Here is an 18,467-nt window from a genome sequence, read left to right on the forward strand (position 1 = left end):
ATTTTAACAAAGAACAGCATTGAGAGAATAAGAGTTCTTGGAAATTAAAAATAAATAGCAGAAATACAAAATTCTATAGAGGAGCTAAAAGATACATTTAAGGAACTCCCAACACAATTAGAATTTTTAAAAAGAGAAGACAAAGAGAGGAACAGAGAAAATGAAAGAGAAAAAAACTGAGTCCCAGCAATAAAGATAGCAAAACTGACCCATAACCAAGGCAGATATACCTAAGATTTTAGAATGCTAGAGCTAAAGCAAAGATTCTAAGTGTCCACGGGAAAAAAAAAGAGGTCACGTTAAAAAAAGTGAAGAATCATAATGCATGAGATTTCTCAATAGTAACAACTAGGAGAAAAATGAGATAATGCCTTCAAAATTCTAGCCCAAAATTATTTCTCAATAGTAACAACTAGGTGAAAAATGGGATAATGCCTTCAAAATTCTAGCCCAAAATTATTTCTAACCTACAACACTTTAGCCAGCCAAATGAATAATCAAATATGGATGCAGAATAAAAATAATTCTATACAAGGTTTCAAACATGCTTCTTTCCATAATCCATTATCAGAAAGCTACTGAAAAAATGTACTCTATTCAAAGGAGGTAGGTAAAAACAAGGGAGGAAGTATGAGTAGTAGAGAGTCTAAGATAGGAAGAAGGCATAGGGAGTTCCTAGAAGCACAGCTAAATGCTATTCAAAATTAAGCAGAACTGAAGTCTCCCCAAAGGATATTTCTATGGAAGAAAAAATAAAACTGACACAAATATGTAAATGTTGAAGTATACTACATAAAGATTTGCATTTCTATTGAGGAATGTTGGGCTAAACTACTAACATATATGAAGGAAAATAGGCAATTATCAATGGGTATATTAGCTCCTGGAAAAAAATTTTAAATACAAAAACAAAAATGTTAATTACAGGCTATCACATATCACAGTTAAACAGCAAGCAAAATAATTTAAATACCGATTATTAATTTAATCTAAAAATTAAAAATTGAAATTAAAAAATTAAAAAAAAAACTCTGACAGTTAAATCCTAATCTTTTCTTGCAGATATTATCTAAAACATAAAATTAGGGTGCCTGGATGACTCAGTCAGTTAAGCGTCAGACTCTTGATCTCGGCTCAGGGCATGATCTCACAGTTTGTGGGTTCGAGCCCCATGTCAGGCTCTGTGCTGGCAGTGCAGAGCCTGCTTGGGATTCTCTTGCTCTCCTCTCTCTCTTTGCCTCCCCCGCTTGTGCTCTCTCTCAAAATAAATAAACTTAAAAAACAGTAATAAAAAGCAAAACATAAAACCAGAAAGAGCACTACCAAACTTTTATTCAAGAGCCTCCTCATACCCAGAATCACATACTTCTCCTGATTTTCTAAGTTCCCCCTCTCTCATACTCTAAGGATCTCATTAAAACTACACACTTTCCTCTATATAATGACGTGTAGAAATATGGAAGTGAATATGAGAAATACCTCAAGCATTTTTAAAGTGAATGCCTCTGAGGAGAGTAATGGGGCAGGAGGATACTGATTTAGCCACGGCTTAACAAAACCATTTGACTTTTTAAAACATATACGTGTACTACTTTGATAAAAATAAAAATTTCATGTGAACCAGCTTGCTGATTCAAACCAGATAAAAAAAAATTTTTAAGTTTGTAAAAAAGCAGAAAAGAATGCCTTCTTCAAAACATACCTCAGGTCATACCTCTACTTTAAAATAAAATTTGTCCCCTAAAAATTGAAGTTCATTCGGTTCTCCTTTTAAAATGTCTTCTGGATGACTATCAATTAAACTCATCCAGGGTTATGATTATGCTAGATTCAATTATCTTTAAAAAATTAGCAAAGCGCTATCTTTACAAATAACCAACAGCTACTCTATCCAGCCAAGATTTAGTACCACAAATGCTAGACAGAATTCAGGAAAGTGGAGTAAAGAACATCAACATTTTCTCCTTAAAGAGATCACAATGTTTTACAGTATGAGATATATACAAGAGAAAACAATCAGGAAAACATCTAATTTTTTATAATATATATGGAAATAATTTTTAAATATATCATAATAGATATTATAATTCTGATTCACTTCATTTTCCCCTGTCCTTCCCTCCTTACAAGACTAGAATAAATGAAACTATATTTTCTCCAACATTACCATCAGCCTACTCCTCCAACATTCAGGAAATGACAAGTGTTCATAATATCATAATTAAAAACCATAACTGTCTTAAGAGAATCTAAATATAAGCCAAGGCTTATATAAATATAAGCCAAGGCTCCCTAGAACCCAAATCAGATACAGTCTGATTTAAAAAATTTTTTAAGAAGTTTGCAGAAAATGGATTAATTTCAAATTAATTTCAAATCTTCTGATATTTATAAAAGAACCCAAAAAGACGATATAACTTTATAAATATTACAGATCAAAATGCATCTAAATTTATTACATTTGATATACTGAAAGTTAATATGGAGTGCTGGAAAAAAATCTTGTAACACTAATATTGACACATTATGCTTTTTTTAGTTGGACTATAAAAGTATAGGGAGCATGATATGTAACTGCTCTTCACTCATTCAGATTTCTTGTCTTAAACACAACAGCATTTTTCCAATCGTCATTTACATGCTCATATCATCAGTACAGCAATGACGACTAGATTTTAAATATTTCTTTTTTTTTTCTTAATGTTTATTTATTTTTGAGAGAGAGACAGAATGCAAGAGGGTTAGGGGCAGAGAGAGAGGGAGACACAGAATCCGAAGCAGGCTCCACCCTCTGAGCTGTCAGCACAGAGCCCACGCGGGGCTCGAACTCACCAGCTGTGAGATCATGACCTGAGCTGAAGTCGGACGCTCAACTGACTGAGCCACCCAGGCACCCCTATTTTAAATATTTCTTAACAGCATTCCTTAAGTAGATAATTAAAGCTGAGATTACAATAAGTGTCTAGAATCAGGTGACAACTGCCCTGGGAGAAACCAAGACACCTAGTAAACCATTTTAAGGGTAACTTTTTTTTCAGTATAAAACAAATGCAGAAAAATACTTACCCCGGCAATATTCCATTAAGATAAGCACTTCCCATACATTATCACTAATTGAGTTAACAGCACAATCCAAGTAACTCACAATATTTTTGTGACCAGACAGCTCCTTCTGTGTAAAAAAAAAAAAAAAAAAAGAAAAATTAAAAATACATTGTAAAGCTCTATTACCAATGATTTGAAGTCTAAATTAATATATTTGAAGAATTTCACAAAAGTGAATTAAGCATACATATAGAATCTGACACAATTCAAAAAGGTTTCAGTAGTTCCAATGAAAAGTTTACTTAATGGGCGCCTGGGTGGCTCAGTTGGTTAAGTGTCCAACTTCGCCTCAGGTCATGATCTATTGAGTTGGAGCCCCACGTCAGGCTCTGTGCTGACAACTCAGAGCCTGAAGCCTGCTTGTTTCCCTCTCTCTCTCTGCCCTCCCCCGCTCAGGCTCTGTTTCTCTTTCTCTTTCTCAAAAATAAACAAACATTGAAAAAAAATTTTTAAAAAGTTTACTTACATGTGGCTGCCATTTTCTAACAGGCAAATATTCAATGAACACTAATTGTTTTTATGTTTATTTTTTAGAGAGAGAATGAGTGAACAAGGGAGGAGCAGAGACAGAGGGAGACAGAATCTGAAGGGGGCTCTGTGCTAACAGCAGAGAGCCCAATGCAGGATTCAAACTCACAAACCATGAGATCATGACCTGAGCTGAAGTCAGATGCTTAACCACTGAGCCACGCAGGTGCCCCTTTGAACACTAATTTTTAAATTCAATCAGGAAAAAAGAGATGGTTCACTCAAAACCAAAAGTCTCCAAAATAAGTGTGGCAAGATAGTCCTTTGGGACTCAAGAATAAAATATCAGAACTTTTACTTATATTTATTTTTATCCAAAAAATTGTTTAAAATGAAGCTCTAATATTTATGAACTTACAATTACACTCTCATTTGTTTGTTTTGCCTACAAAATACTGTGTACCCAGCTAAGTGGACCTATGAATGTATATACTTTTAAACTAAATAACTTACAAAATGAACAACTGGCTAAAAAATTTTCTATTAAGTAACCACAGGTTAAAGATAATACTAGGGGAGCCTGGGTGGCTCAGTTGGTTAAGCGTCCGACTTCGGCTCAGGTCATGATCTCGCGGTCTGTGAGTTTGAGCCCTGCATCGGGCTCTGTGCTGACAGCTCAAAGCCTGGAGCTTGTTTCAGATTCTGTGTCTCCCTCTCTCTCTGACCCTCCCCTGTTCATGCTGTGTCTCTCTCTGTCTCAAAAATAAGTAAACATTTAAAAAAATTTTTTTAAAAAGATAATACTAATAATACAAGAAAATAAGAAAAAAATGGCAGATCTGACATTTTTGTTCATAGTACAAGATAATCATCAGCATATAATGAGGTTAAAAATAATAATCTATTTAGGTCTGTCTGGAAATTAAAAAACAATTATCAACAATACTTTTTAAAATAAATTTACATCCGGAGCAGCGCCTGGGTGGCTTAGTCGGTTGAGTGTCCGACTTTGGCTTAGGTCATGATCTCTCACGGTTGCTGCGTTCCTGGGGTTGAGCCCTGTGTCGGGCTCTGTACTGATAGCTCAGAGTCTGGAGTGTGCTTTGGATTCTGTCTGACCTCTCTCTCTGTTCCTCCCCCATTCTCACTGTCTCAAAAATAAATGAACATTAAAAAAAATAAATTCACATCCACTATCAATAAACCTGGTTTTAACTGAGATATTATTTATTTGAGATATTACCTAACAGTAGCTGAACATGTAATTCATAAATACATAAATATAATGGGAGATGGGTTATCAAAAAAAGTTGGATGACCACTGCTCTAATGAGCTAATCTCCCTAAATTCTCTTGTTCAAAAGCACAGAATTTGAGTGCTGCTGCTACTGATGATGACCAAATTTTACATCTCTGAAAATTACACAAATTCTATTGAAAGCAAGAATTATGGCACAATGGTACCGTATCTAGACACAAGTTAGAAAACTTAACCTAAGAACCCCTACTATCTTGGGGTAAATCTCTTCACCCTTTTGACTAATAGCCTTTTTAAAAAGTTTTTAAAGAACAAATCTCAAAGCATAATCAAGTCTAATCTAACCAAGGAATAGGGACAATAAAAGAATCAGGTAAGTCATGTTATATAAATGTGCCTATCTTTGAATAAAAGGGATCAAAATATGTGTATTGATAAAGATGTTGATACAAAATGGGAAATCTCTCTCTTAGCAGTTGGATAAGTAGGAATGATATTAAGAAGTGTTTACAAGGATGTGGAAAAACTGGAATTCTCATACATTGTTGGTGTGACCATAAAATAGTTCAGCTGCTATGGAAAAAAATTTAGTGATCCCTAAAAAAGTTAAACACAGAATTACCATAACCCAACAATTCCACTCCTAGATATAAACCCCAAAAAACTAAAAACAGATACTCAAATAAATACATATACAAACATATTCATAGCAGCACTATTGACAACAGACTAAAGGTAGAAATGGCTCAAATGCCTATCAATGGTTTTTAAAAAGTCCATCAACAGGTGAAGAGAGAGAGAGAGAGAGAGAGAGAGAGAGAGGCAGACAAACACATACAATGGAATATTATTCAGCCATAAAAAGGAATGAAGTACTGATACACTCTACAATGTGAATGAACCTCAAAAACATGCTAAGTGAAAAAACCAGACAGAAAAGGTCACATACACAAAAATTTTATATATATGTATATATACAGCACTTGATAAACAGTGGATGAGGAAGAAGAAGAGAACAGAAGAAAAGGAGAGAAGAAAAGGAGGAGGAGGAAGAGAAAGAAGAGGTGAAGGAAGAGGAGGTGGAAAGAGAGAAGAAGTAGAGGGAGTGTGGAGGAATATGGGGAGGAAGGGGAGGAAGAAGAGAAGAAAGAAGAGGAAGGAGAGGTGGAAGAGGGGGAGGAAAGGGAACAGGAAGACAAGGGAAAAGAAGAGGTGGAGGAAAAGGGGGGAAGAAGAGGAAGAAAAGAAGAGGAGGACTAGGGGGAGAAGGAAGAAGAGGAAAACACCAACAAGCCATCAGAGCACTGAGAATAAGACACCCTAGAAAAAAAGAAACTTTCATTTTGTAGTTTTTTAACCATTTAACCAAATTACTGAAATTCTGTCAATAACCTATTAAAATATTTTTTACTTCTCAATATTTAAAAAAAAAATTCCCTTACTCATAAGGGAAGATATGGATATTTTACCATATATTGCAGAGTACATCAAAAAAAAAATAGTAACAACAATAAACTTTACTGCATGAATTTGAAAATGAAAAGCAGGAGCACCTGGGTGAGCATCCAACTCTTGATTTCAGCTCAGGTCACAATCTTACGGTCTTGAGATGGAGCTCATGTTCATGTGAAGCCTGCTTAAGATTCTCTCTCTCCCTCTCTCTCTGCCCCTCCCTTGCTCATGCTCACGCGTGCATGGCCTCATTCTCTCTCAAAAAAATAATAAAAAATAAAAACAAAAAGCAAAACTAATTGTTGTTGGTGAATATAAACACAAACAGTGAATGCATTAAACACCCATGGGAATAGTAAACACCAAATTCAGGACAGTGGCTTCTTTTTGGATGAGAACAGTATAGTGATATAGCTAGGAAGGAATCCACTGAAGGCTTCAACTGTACCTGTAAGATTTTAATTCTTAAGCTGGATAGTGCATAAACCGATATTCATCACATAATTCTCTAAATTTTTCTATTCTCACAACATTCCACAATTAAAATATATTTTAAAAGACGGTGGGGGAGAAAAAGTAGAGTAGTTTGCCCATCAAACTACAATAAGGAAGCAAGGAAAAAGGAGAGGAAGGGACTGGCTATATTTAGCCTAAGTGTGTCTATAAAGAATGCATTTCAAAGGTTTTCTAGATGCACATAAACCAATAAGCAGCTTGCCAAAAAAGCTGGTTAATGTTTTAGTGCAAAACCAAAAGAAAATACACCAAATTCTTACAATGGAATTACTCTTTCACTTACCATAATTGTAATTTCCCTTTTACAAATGTTGAGGTCTGGCATGTTATTGACATACATTCTCTTCAATGCATGGCGGATTCCACCATGTGTCCGCACCAGAAAAACCGTGGAGAATCCACCTAGAAGAACAAATAACGATTAATTAAAAAGACTCAGAAACTGCTATCAAATCATGGAATATCACTGGGGAGCTTAATCTCAGTGGGAAATAAATTGTACACAAGACAAAAATAACAGTAAGCAATCATTTTATTAGATTAAAAACAAAACACTGGATTCTTATGCTAATCACAAAGGAATACATAGAGAATAACATTCATCTCAAATGAATATGCTTCTCTAAGGGTGCCTGCATGGCTCAGTCAGTTAAGAATCCGACTTCAGCTCAGGTCATGATCTTGCAGTTCATAAGTTCTGCGCCTCCCCCACTCGTTCTCTGTCTTTCTCTCTCCCAAAAATGAATAAACTTCAAAAAAAAAAAAACCAGAATATGCTTCCCTTTTAAAAGTTAAAATACTAAAATTCCATTTTGCCTGGGAATAGCTCTTACATAATATGTGGAAAATGTCACAACATAACTGTATTACTATATACTTTGGCACATACTAGGACTGCCTACCCACTAGCCTCCCCCTCTCTGTGATAACAAAACACTGATGTTATTTGAAACATCAACAGGATCAGATGGGTGGCTCCCTCTCCAGTTCCAGGGGATGAACCAACATTGTTGTAAGGCGATAATGGGAATCTCATTTCCTGTTGTCAGTAACTGATTTAGGATGGGACATGTAACAAATTTTGCCATGGGACATAGGGAAAATTTGCTGGGGATTTTAGGGAAAGACTGTCCACCCAGAAAAAAAAAGAGAGAGAGACTTGTGAAGAAGCCCATGATCTTCCTTTGGCTTTTGGATTTTGTGGTATATGAATATGATTGTTTAGACCTACTGCAGCTATCTGTGGCAATGGCAGAAAAAAGGATCAGAGAAAAAATGACCCAGAACACTGACATAGTTAGGCTACTGAGTTAGACAACTCTAGAACTACCTCCTTCCAGAACTCTTACAATATATAAATGTCCTCATTATCTATGTCACAATTATATGGACAGTCTGTTAACTGAACTTGAGAAAGCAAATCTGAAACACATTGCTAGGTATTCTAAAGAACAATTACTTCCATCACATCTAAGCAAAGACTTCTACCTGACGTTTTTAAAACCCATCTTGGTATAAAGATTACTGTGTTGTTTAATGTAGTTTAAAACAAAAAATGGTGCGTCACTTTTATCAATTTGATAGGCCTTATAAAGCACATCCTGAGCAATGATACAGCACCTGCACTCTGATTCAATGCAAATCAGTGAAAGGAAAAGCAAACTATTGGGGATAAAATGGTAGGGGGAAAAGAGCTCCTAAGACACTCCAGAATCAGTATGAATTCAATCCAGGGTCTCCATATCCCCAACTGTAGTTACAGGAAACTGTAAGTCTCCCACCTTCTAGATTTGGGTTTCTACATATATATACAATGTAGAAGAAATAAAATCAACCAACCCACAAGGCAGTTATCAGGAGAGAAAAAGGCGGTATTTGGGAAAGATATTTCAGGTAAAAGCTCTAACAGTGCAAGGTGTTTTTTTTTTTTTTTTTAAGTTCACTTAGCATTGATTTCAGATGCAAACATTAACAAATTAGTAGCACTAATAAAGTGCTAAACTACTCAAATTTTATGAAAAAAATTAAAGAAATGCTAAAAGTTAGATCTAGACACGGAAGTAGTATGAGTATAGATCAAGATAAATCATTTAAACAGCATTTGATTTTAGATATTTATCTAGAGATTACCCTAGAACAATGCTTCCCAAACACAGCTATACATAAGAATTGCCTGGTGAGCTGGTAAGAGAGACAGAGAGAAAGAGAGAATGAATTTATCTTTAATAGTTTTCCAAGTTCTGACCACAAGTCTGAATCAGAAAGCCTCAGTCAGGCCTAGTAAATATACTGCTAAAAATCCCCCAGCTCATTTTATTCTTCTACCTCTGTTTATGTTCTTATGAATATATAATAATATAAAATATAAAAATATAAAATATAAATATATAAAATAATATAAAATATAAAATAATATAAAATATAAAATAATATAAAATAATATAATTATATAAATAATATAAATAAAATATATAATAATATAAATAAGTTATTAACCAGGGGGTGGAGAGTAGTCTCCCAGCTGTTTCTGATATACAACCTTGTTAAGTATCCACTGAACCAGAGAAAAAGTTCCTAGACAAATCATGGATCCTATATAACCATTCTCAACCACCCACAAAACAAAGTAAATTTATGCCAATGAATTAGCAAAATTAGGGAAAAACACATTAAGTTTTCTTCATAAAACCATTGTTCCTAAAAGCTAGTTTGTTAATTTTATTCACCCAAAATTAGACATAGATCTGAGCAAATGTTTTCTAACTTTCTAACATCAACTGTGGATTTATACCTAAACAAGGTAAATAATGGTCATGAATAGTGCCTGCTTTGAGAAGAGGAATAATTTATTTGCATTTCTCCAAATACTGTATTTTCCAGCATTTTCTGATTATTTATAAGCTAATATTATTTCTGTTGGAATAATGCATGTACTAGGAAGTAACTAACTAGTTAAAACATTATAGTAACTCAAGAGAGGAGTATCATCTGCTTGCCACCAACCCATATCTACCAAATGCTTCAACACATATTTTTCCTCCAAGAAGTCTTTCATGACCAATCCAATTCATACTCATCACTTCCTCAGAATTTTTATCTAGCGTTCTGACTATATTATCAAGTACTTCAATTCTCAACTCACTGGATACATATATCACAAGATTACTGGCAGTTACCACAAATTCCACTTATTATATATTTCTATGTCCAATTCAAAATACAGTTCAAGTCCAAGTCAAGGCACAGTTATTAAATTAATTCTATATTTTCAATTCCAAATATGGGACTAGGAGGGTACTATTAACCATTCCATATATTCTCAAAATCCCAAGAAAATAAAAGAACTAATCACAGATACTGGTCTGGCAGAGTAAAGTAGGAAATAAATGTGTATTTATGAAAGCTAAAATTACTACTATCTTTTGTAATCTACAAATCATATAATATAGGCATTCCTTCCAATTTGTGGGTATACATTCTGAAAAGCAATGATTATTAGCCTCCCCATTTTTTTCCAGGGTAGGACATGGGGTTCACATGCTAAAACAATTCCACGAGCTTCCTAACTTAAATATCACCTATTTTGTCCCCAACCCAACACAAAAAATAATCATATTTAAATGAAGGAGTGGCTTTAAGCCAATCTAAATTTGTTTCAATTAGCAGTATTAAAATAATGACAATGTAGCTTGCACTTGACTGAATACCACCTTGGAAAGCACTGCTCTAGAGATGCCAGGTGCCCTGGGTTAACTGTTTATGAATGCAGGCGTATGTTTCTACAGACGAACTTTTCCTCCTGATAAACCAGTAGTTATTCCTCCTATTAAGCCATTATTTTTCCATGTTTTCATTTATCTTACTTTTAATTTGCTGATGGTGTATATATGTATTCAGAAATGTATTCAAAAAGATAACACGAAAGAATGAAAACATGAATGATAGAACCAGTTTATTTCTTTATCTTCCCTGCACTTCCTCCGGTAGAGATGTCAATTTACCAACTACAAGTACCCAAAGGAGTAGGAATTCATCAGTAACAAAATAATCCTGAGAACAGGGCTAAGAAGTCCACTGGGTTAAGCAAACAAGAAAGCAGCAAGACCTAGATATTAGATATTAGTTTTATATCGTAGTCAGCCTGAGATAAATCATAATGAACAAGCCTCCATTTGATTTCAAGTGCCAGCCACCCAGGAAATCCTCCAATTACCTTATACTCGTATTAAGTTTGTTTTTAAGGTAACTTTAATGTAGGTTTTATCCAATAAAGTTTATACAAATGTCTGGTTTCAAAACATATATATCCCTATATAAATAAAGTGCAGCGTCTCCTCCCCCCGACCTTTTTTTTTTTTTTTTTTGGACAAAAACAGAATCCTCGGGGCACCTAAGTGGCTCAGTCAGTTAAGTGTCTGACTTCGGCCCAGGTCATGATCTCACGGTTTGTGGGTTCGAGCCCTGCGTCGGGCTCTGTGCTGACAGCTTAGAGCCTAGAACCTGCTTCAGACTCTGTGTCTCCCTCTCTCTCGCCCCTCCCCTCCTCATGTTTTGCCTCTGTCTCTAAAAATAAATAAACGTTGAAAAAAAAAAAAAATAGAATCCTCTACACGGACTACAGTAACACATGGCTTGACTCATTCTTTTTTTAAAAAAGCTGTATAGTATGCTATACCACATAAGTATTACAAATTGATCATCTCCAAACTGTTGGTCATTCAGCTTAGTCTGGCATTCTATTTATCTTTTGCCATTATTGACAATGATGCTGCATTAAACACCGTTGTACAATCATTTTTAAGGACTGGTGTTTTGTTCCTGTAGCACAGATTTCCAAGGAGAGTCTAGCAAAGGAAAAACGCATTTCAAATTTGATACTGCCAGATGAAACCCTGAAAGGTTATGGCAACTTCCAGTAGCAACATTAAAGAGACAGTTTTCTCACATGCTCACTAGAAGTTACTAAGACATTTAAAAGTTTGCCAACTTGAGAGAAAAAGACTCAGGGCATTGTTATTTCTATCTTGTTTTCCTCTCATTATCAAGGAAACTGAGCATCTTTACTTCTTTTTTGTTGGCCACTTACATTCCCTCTTCTGTGACTTGCCTTCCTATCATTGGTTCCTTTTTCGAAAGGGTTACCTTTTTCTTTCAATTGTAGGAAAGCATTATAAAACTCTCTTAACATACGAGAAGTACAAATATTTTCTCCTGGTCTATCATTTGTTCCATTAGGTATGTGGATGGTGTGTTTTTCAAATTTAAAAACACATGTTAAATGTTTTTATGAACAGAAAAAAACAGTATGCAGGGACAGACACCAAGCTTGGCTCAGAATCCTACAATTAAGGGAAGAAGAACAATTTTTCCTTCATTTGCCATTGTAGTGTTAGATGTTATAAGGGGTGTATGTTTTACTGGTAATTGTTAAATAATGTAGAAACCTTATTTTAAGTAAATGAGAAAAGTACTTGTCACCTTAAAACAGAGAAAGGAAAGCCACTGCTATAGGGTAAAAGCAGCATACAAAAGGAAGTCACACAAAGTCAAGAGACTTGCAATTAACTTATGGTGGTCTCAACCCTAGCATTTACCACTGTACTCCTCCATAAATAAAAATAAAGGATCTTTTTAAATTTGTTTAATGTTTGTTTATTTTTTAAAGAGACAGAGCACGAGCAGGGGAGGGGCAGAAAGAGAGGGAGACACAGAATCCAAAGCAGGCTCCAGGCTCCGAGCTGTCAGCACAGAGCCCGATGCAGGGCTTGAACCCACAAACCATGAGATCATGACTTGAGCCGAAGTAGGATGCTTAACCGACTAAGCCACCCAGGTGCCCCAATAAAGGATTTTCAAAGGCATAAATCTGTAAGGTCAAAGAGAATGAAAGAGACAAGACATGTCAACAAAATTTTGGGAAATGAAAAACTTACGGACACATGGTAAAGGATTAAACACAACAGAGAAAGACCACCCAAAGCATTTGATTGGGAGAGGGAGGAAGGACGAGCAAGAAGCAAGCCTAGTCTAATGGCATAAACCTGAAAAACTAAAGAATTACAGGGGCCTTTTGAATGCAATGATGCAATGAGAAAATAAGAAGAATGGCTTAAAGACTTCATAGAAGTGGTCAGACCACTAGATTCCTTACCACATTCCAACATTATACCCAGGCAGGATGAGCGAAACCAGCAGTAACCTGGGACCCCAAGCACCATTTGGAGGCATGGGGACAGGAGAGGGGAGGGAAAAGTATAGTCCTAAAAATAAGAGAATTAAGTAAAAGTCTACATACTGAAAAGATAATCTCCACCTCAATTCAAGACCACTGTTCAGCTACAACAACCAGACATACACACATACAGTGCAAACTAATCACCACAGATTAGAGAAGTTCTCTTCTTGGAAACTAGATGGAAGAAAAAAAAAAATACAGAAACTGAAATTTGGGAGTCACACAATGAAAACAAAGTAGCTTTCTGACTCATCACACTAAAGTGAAACCCGGAATTAAGAAACCCTTGCAATGTGCAAGAACCCCTTTCAATCATCATTTTAAAGAGACTCACTCTTAAAAAAAAAACACAAAAAAAATGAAAAACAAAACAACAACAAAAAAACCAGACATCAAAGTTTCATCATTCACAGAAAGCCTCCAACATAAATAAGAGATGAAAAGAAGCAAACAGGAAAAAAGGAACGTTGAAGAGATGCTGGGAGCTAAAGAAATCATCCAATGAACCTATAAATATTTTCAGAGTGGAGGGAAAATACTGTAGTCATGAAATAAGAGCAGGGTCCTAATAAAGGGAAAGGCACAGAATGAGGAATGACTTTTTGCATATTTAGACTAAGGGATCAAAAGAGAAAAAGTTTAACAGAGAAGCTAGAAGATAAAATTAAGGAAAATTTCCAGAAACTTTCCAGACAAAAAAACTAAGAGAGAAAAGACAGGAACATAAAAGGACCAGTCCAATAGATCTAATATCACAATAATAGAAGTTCCAGGAAGAGAAAAGAGAGAAAATAAAGAAGAAAAGTATACCAAAGACGTAACAGACACACATAGAATCCCAAACTTGAAGTACATGAGCTTCCAAAAGTAAAGCACTAGCCCAACATATATACAATGGAATATTAGTTATTAAAAAAGAATGAAATCTTGCCATTTGCAATATGGATGGATCTAGATGGTATAATGCTAAGTGAATAAGTCACAGAAAGATAAATACTATATGACTTCACTCATATGCGGAATTTAAGAAACAACACAAAGGAAAAAAGAGAAAAACAGACTCTTAATATAGGCAGCAAACTGGTGGTTACCAGAGGAGAAGTGGGTAGGAGGATGAGTGAAATAGGTGAAGAAAATGAAAAATACACTTATCATGGGGCTCCTGGGTGGCTCAGTTGGTTAAGTCCAACTCTTGATTTTGGCTTAGGTCATGATCCCAGCAACATGGGATAGAGCCCTACATCCAGCTCCAAAGTCAGCACAGAGCCCACTTGGGATTCTCTCTCCCCCTTGGTCTCTGCCCCTCCCCGACTCACAAGAGCACACTCTCTCTCAAAATAAACTTTAAAAAACAAAAAAAGAATACACTTATCATGATGAACACTGAGTAATGTATGGAATTGCTGAATCACTATATTGTACACCTGAAATTAATATAACAATGCACACTAACTATACTGGAATTTTAAAATTTAAATTTAAAAATTAAAAAAAAAGATCCATATCAAGGCTCATCATCATGAAATTCTGAGGTTCAGGATAAACAGAAGATCTAAATGCTACAGAAAAAATTTTTAAATGGTTGCAAATTTGCCTTAGTAAGGGGTGGCATTAGCCCTATATCTTTATCTGGTCATCTCACAAGCAATATGTAAGCATAATTACACTCATACTATTTTTAAATGGGCATATTATATACTGATGGCATCATCTTACCAAATACTTCACTGCCTAACTGAAATTAATCTGAAAATTTTTACAGTTGCTTCAATGGTTTTCTATTTCCAAAGTCATCACAGTAAGATAAACACTGTAAGATAACTGAATACATAATAGTAAGAATGATGCCAATAAATAACAAAAATGTCCAGAAGATATGCTAGAATCTACATCTTACTAGTCAATGACCAAAAAAAAAAAAAACCCTAGATATTATACTGCGAGCAAGACTAGGTATTCCAAAATCACCATTTAAAAAAAGAGACTAACCAGAGAAATGAAACAATAGTACTTGATCCTTTATATTAATAACAGACACTACAGGGGATTAGAGGTTTTGAAGCAACAAGCACTGTTACATATAAATGGAAGACAGAGTAATACGTGGTATAAGTTAATGAGCACAAAATTATAATTTATTGGATGAATGAATCAATGAATGATGGCCAATTACTCCATTAAATTTTTTTCTTGGAATCCATCATAGCAAGGGAGCAAAGCTTTTGGAGTCAAGATCTGGAATTAAATATTAACTCCAACATTACTAATTATATGAACATAAGGCATGCTAAGTTCTGAGCCCTAGTTTCCTCATGCATTTGGCAAATATAATAAGATCTCACAGGGCTATTATAAAGAGTGAATGTGATTATATAGGTAAAGTGCCTAATATCACCTACTGCATAAATGGTAGCTGTTATAGTTACTACTATGATCACTATTATGCTGCTGTTATTAATACTAGTCCATCTTATGAAGATTTATACTACACATTTTCAAGAATACAAAGAATAGAAATATAAACACATGCCTTGATAAACAAGCTAATATAAATAAATACAGTTAAGATTCAAAGAGACAATATTTACCTGTATCAACATGCCCCAAATCATTTGTACATCCAGGTATAAATAAAATGGCATACATGATTCAAAACCAAAATTAGCTTTGTAAAATAATACTTCTTTTTAAAGGCTTGGAAATTTGCAAAAGTTACAGAAGGCTAAAAATAACCTCCCCCCACCCCCAAACATAATAAACCACCTCTATGTTTTGGTTACTTAAAAGCAGTGTCTAATGGAAAGCAACCTATTAGACCACTCAAAATAATATCTAAATGAACCCTTCCTCCATTCATTTTTGGGTAGAAATATCCTACAAATTATGTTTATTAAAAGCACTACTCTGACTCTACAAATATGAAAAGCATGAAAAATATATATCTGGACCTTGTCCCCCAGTTCCTGGCACTGAGCTTCAAAACCCTTGGTATTCCCCACAGAAGTGTGTTTGTTACGCTAATCAGGTGATTGGTGGTAGGACCCCTAGCTACCTTTAGGTGGGAGGCTGGCCCCAGAAAAAACCTACTACATGATTAGAGGGTTAGAACTTTTCAGCCTCCTGGCTCTACTCCCATCCTACCTCCCAACCTCTGAGGAGAAAAGAGGGTTTAGAGACTGAGGTCAATCACACGGCCAGTGATTTAATCAATTGTGTCTATGTAAAGCAGCCTCAAATACTCTGAAGAACAAGGTTCAGAGTGCTTCCTGTTGGTGAACATACTCACGTATCAGGAGAGTAGCACACTCTGACTCCATGTGGACGGAAGCTCCTGCACTAACTGACCGACACTTCCGTACCTTGCCTTACGTACCTGGTTGTTCATTTGTATCCTTTATAATAAAATGGTAATCCTAAATACAACATTTTCCTAAATTCTGTAGGTCAGTCTAGCAAATTATCAAATCTGAAGAAGAATCATGGGAAACCCCAAATGTGCAGTCAAGCCAGTCATCAGAAGTGCTGATGGCCCCCCAGGCACCTGAAATAAAGGCAATCTTGTGGGAACGAGCCCTTCAACTTGTGAACTGAAAATCCAACTTGGAAGAAGTTATATAGATATAGAACTACCATTAAATGTTTCTTAGAACGATGGTTCACACCCTACTTCCTTGCCCAGAACACTGAAAGCCACTACTCATTCCCAAAAATGACAGAGACTGTCAATGGAGTGGGGAGGAAAAGGTATCAAAATTGAAAAGTACAATATTAAGAAAGTGACTCAGCAAGAATCATCAATGTATATCAAAATTCAAGATGAAGGCTGATGAGAAATAGAATATTTACATGATGTCAAAGCATCAAAAGGAAAAAAGCTCCTTTATAAGGGAGAATTCTGGGAGTCATAAACACTCTGCATTGATATTGACATTATGTGCTTCCTGATCTGATATAATATGAAGTAAACAGCATCACCTACAAGTTACTTTTTGTTAAAAACCTTTCTCCCAAAAAATCTTAAGGCCTAACTTCAGCTTACATCACACAGGGGCTGGGCTAGAAAAATAAGGAAAATGGTATCAGAGAGAACAATCAGACAAAGTCCAAGATACTGACTCTGGCTAGTTGTCTTATACAATGTTCCATAGGTAGAGTAAAAAAAAATGACGGGGGTAGAGTCATTCTAGATTTTAAAAGACATTACAATTAAATGCAATACTCAATCCTTGATTAAATTCTAGTTTTGAAAGAAACCATAAAACGTTTTTGTTGGTGAAAGAAACCACAAAACATTTCTGCTGGTGGTGAACTATTTGAAAGTAAGTAGTAGGTATTGTGTCATTTTACTTACTAGAATCTAATGGGTATTTAAACACATACACGTTCCTAAAATGCATACTTTATCCTCTATAACCATCATACCGCTGTCCCACCTAAGAAAATGAACAATAATTCTTCTGATTCACAGTCATTATTCAAAATTATCCACGTGTGGGGCGCCTGGGTGGCTCAGTCGGTTAAGCGGCCGCCTTCAGCTCAGGTCATGATCTCACGGTCCATGAGTTCAAGCCCCGCGTCGGGCTCTGTGCTGACAGCTCAGAGCCCGGAGTCTGTTTCAGATTCTGTGTCTCCCTCTCTCTGGCCCTCCCCCATTCATGCTCTGTCTCTCTCTGTCTCAAAAATAAATAAACATTAAAAAAAAAAATTTTTTTTTAAACAAAAAACACAAAATTATCCACGTGTTTTTAAAAATGTGTAAAGAAAATATTGTAAAATGATAGTAGTAGTTGAACCTAGATGATGGGCATATGGTTATTCATGATACAACTCCTTCAAGTTTTCCAAATTATTTTAAATTTTTCATGATAAAGTTGGAAGAAAAAGAACAAGAAACACAGGTGATTCCACACCTAATTCCCCAGGTAATTCTCCTCCCCCTTGCCATCCGACAACCCCACCACCACCACTGAGAATTATTATCTTACAAGAAAGACACTGCTGCTGATCATCCAGACTCACAACTTCCCCAAAGACACCATAAGTCTCTTGCCACACAAAATGTTTATGGTATCCTAGATACCTACAGCTCCAACATCTTGACACACACAAGCACTTCATGTTTATGAAAGACTGGGCTTTAGTAGCGTTTACTCCTATCAAGTTTGTTTTCCTAGGGAATGGAAGAAGAAAGATGGATGGATAAAATTACATGCGGTGTTTCTGTATGTTGTATATCACCATACATCATGCAAATCAACAAGACAGAGGAAATACCAAGCTGTCAGCAACTTCTGGTTTCAACCACTGCCAAAGAAAACAATGTCATTTGAAAACTATCTTCAAGATAAGTGGAACAGGCACTTGTTTTGCTGTGGGATTCGAGCCAGAAGAATGATCCTCCTACTCAATGACCACTGTCCTGTGATACATCAG

The 18,467-nt window shown here is 35.5% G+C and overlaps 1 protein-coding gene across 5 annotated transcripts in view; it reads right to left on the bottom strand.

The window, feature by feature from the left end:
* Nucleotides 1-18,467, bottom strand: part of BMP2K (BMP2 inducible kinase) — a 130,790-nt gene that overhangs the window by 71,621 nt on the left and 40,702 nt on the right. For all 5 annotated transcript variants that reach the window (XM_030313614.1, XM_030313613.1, XM_030313615.1 and 2 more), the window contains exons 2-3: nucleotides 7,083-7,201; nucleotides 3,067-3,172 (exon numbers count right to left, since the gene is read on the bottom strand). In XM_030313614.1, the coding sequence (XP_030169474.1) occupies nucleotides 3,067-3,172; nucleotides 7,083-7,201 (225 nt within the window). The remainder of the gene's footprint in view (nucleotides 1-3,066; nucleotides 3,173-7,082; nucleotides 7,202-18,467) is intronic.

This window comes from Lynx canadensis, chromosome B1 (assembly GCF_007474595.2).
Source record: "Lynx canadensis isolate LIC74 chromosome B1, mLynCan4.pri.v2, whole genome shotgun sequence".
Classification (NCBI taxonomy): Eukaryota; Metazoa; Chordata; class Mammalia; order Carnivora; family Felidae; genus Lynx; species Lynx canadensis.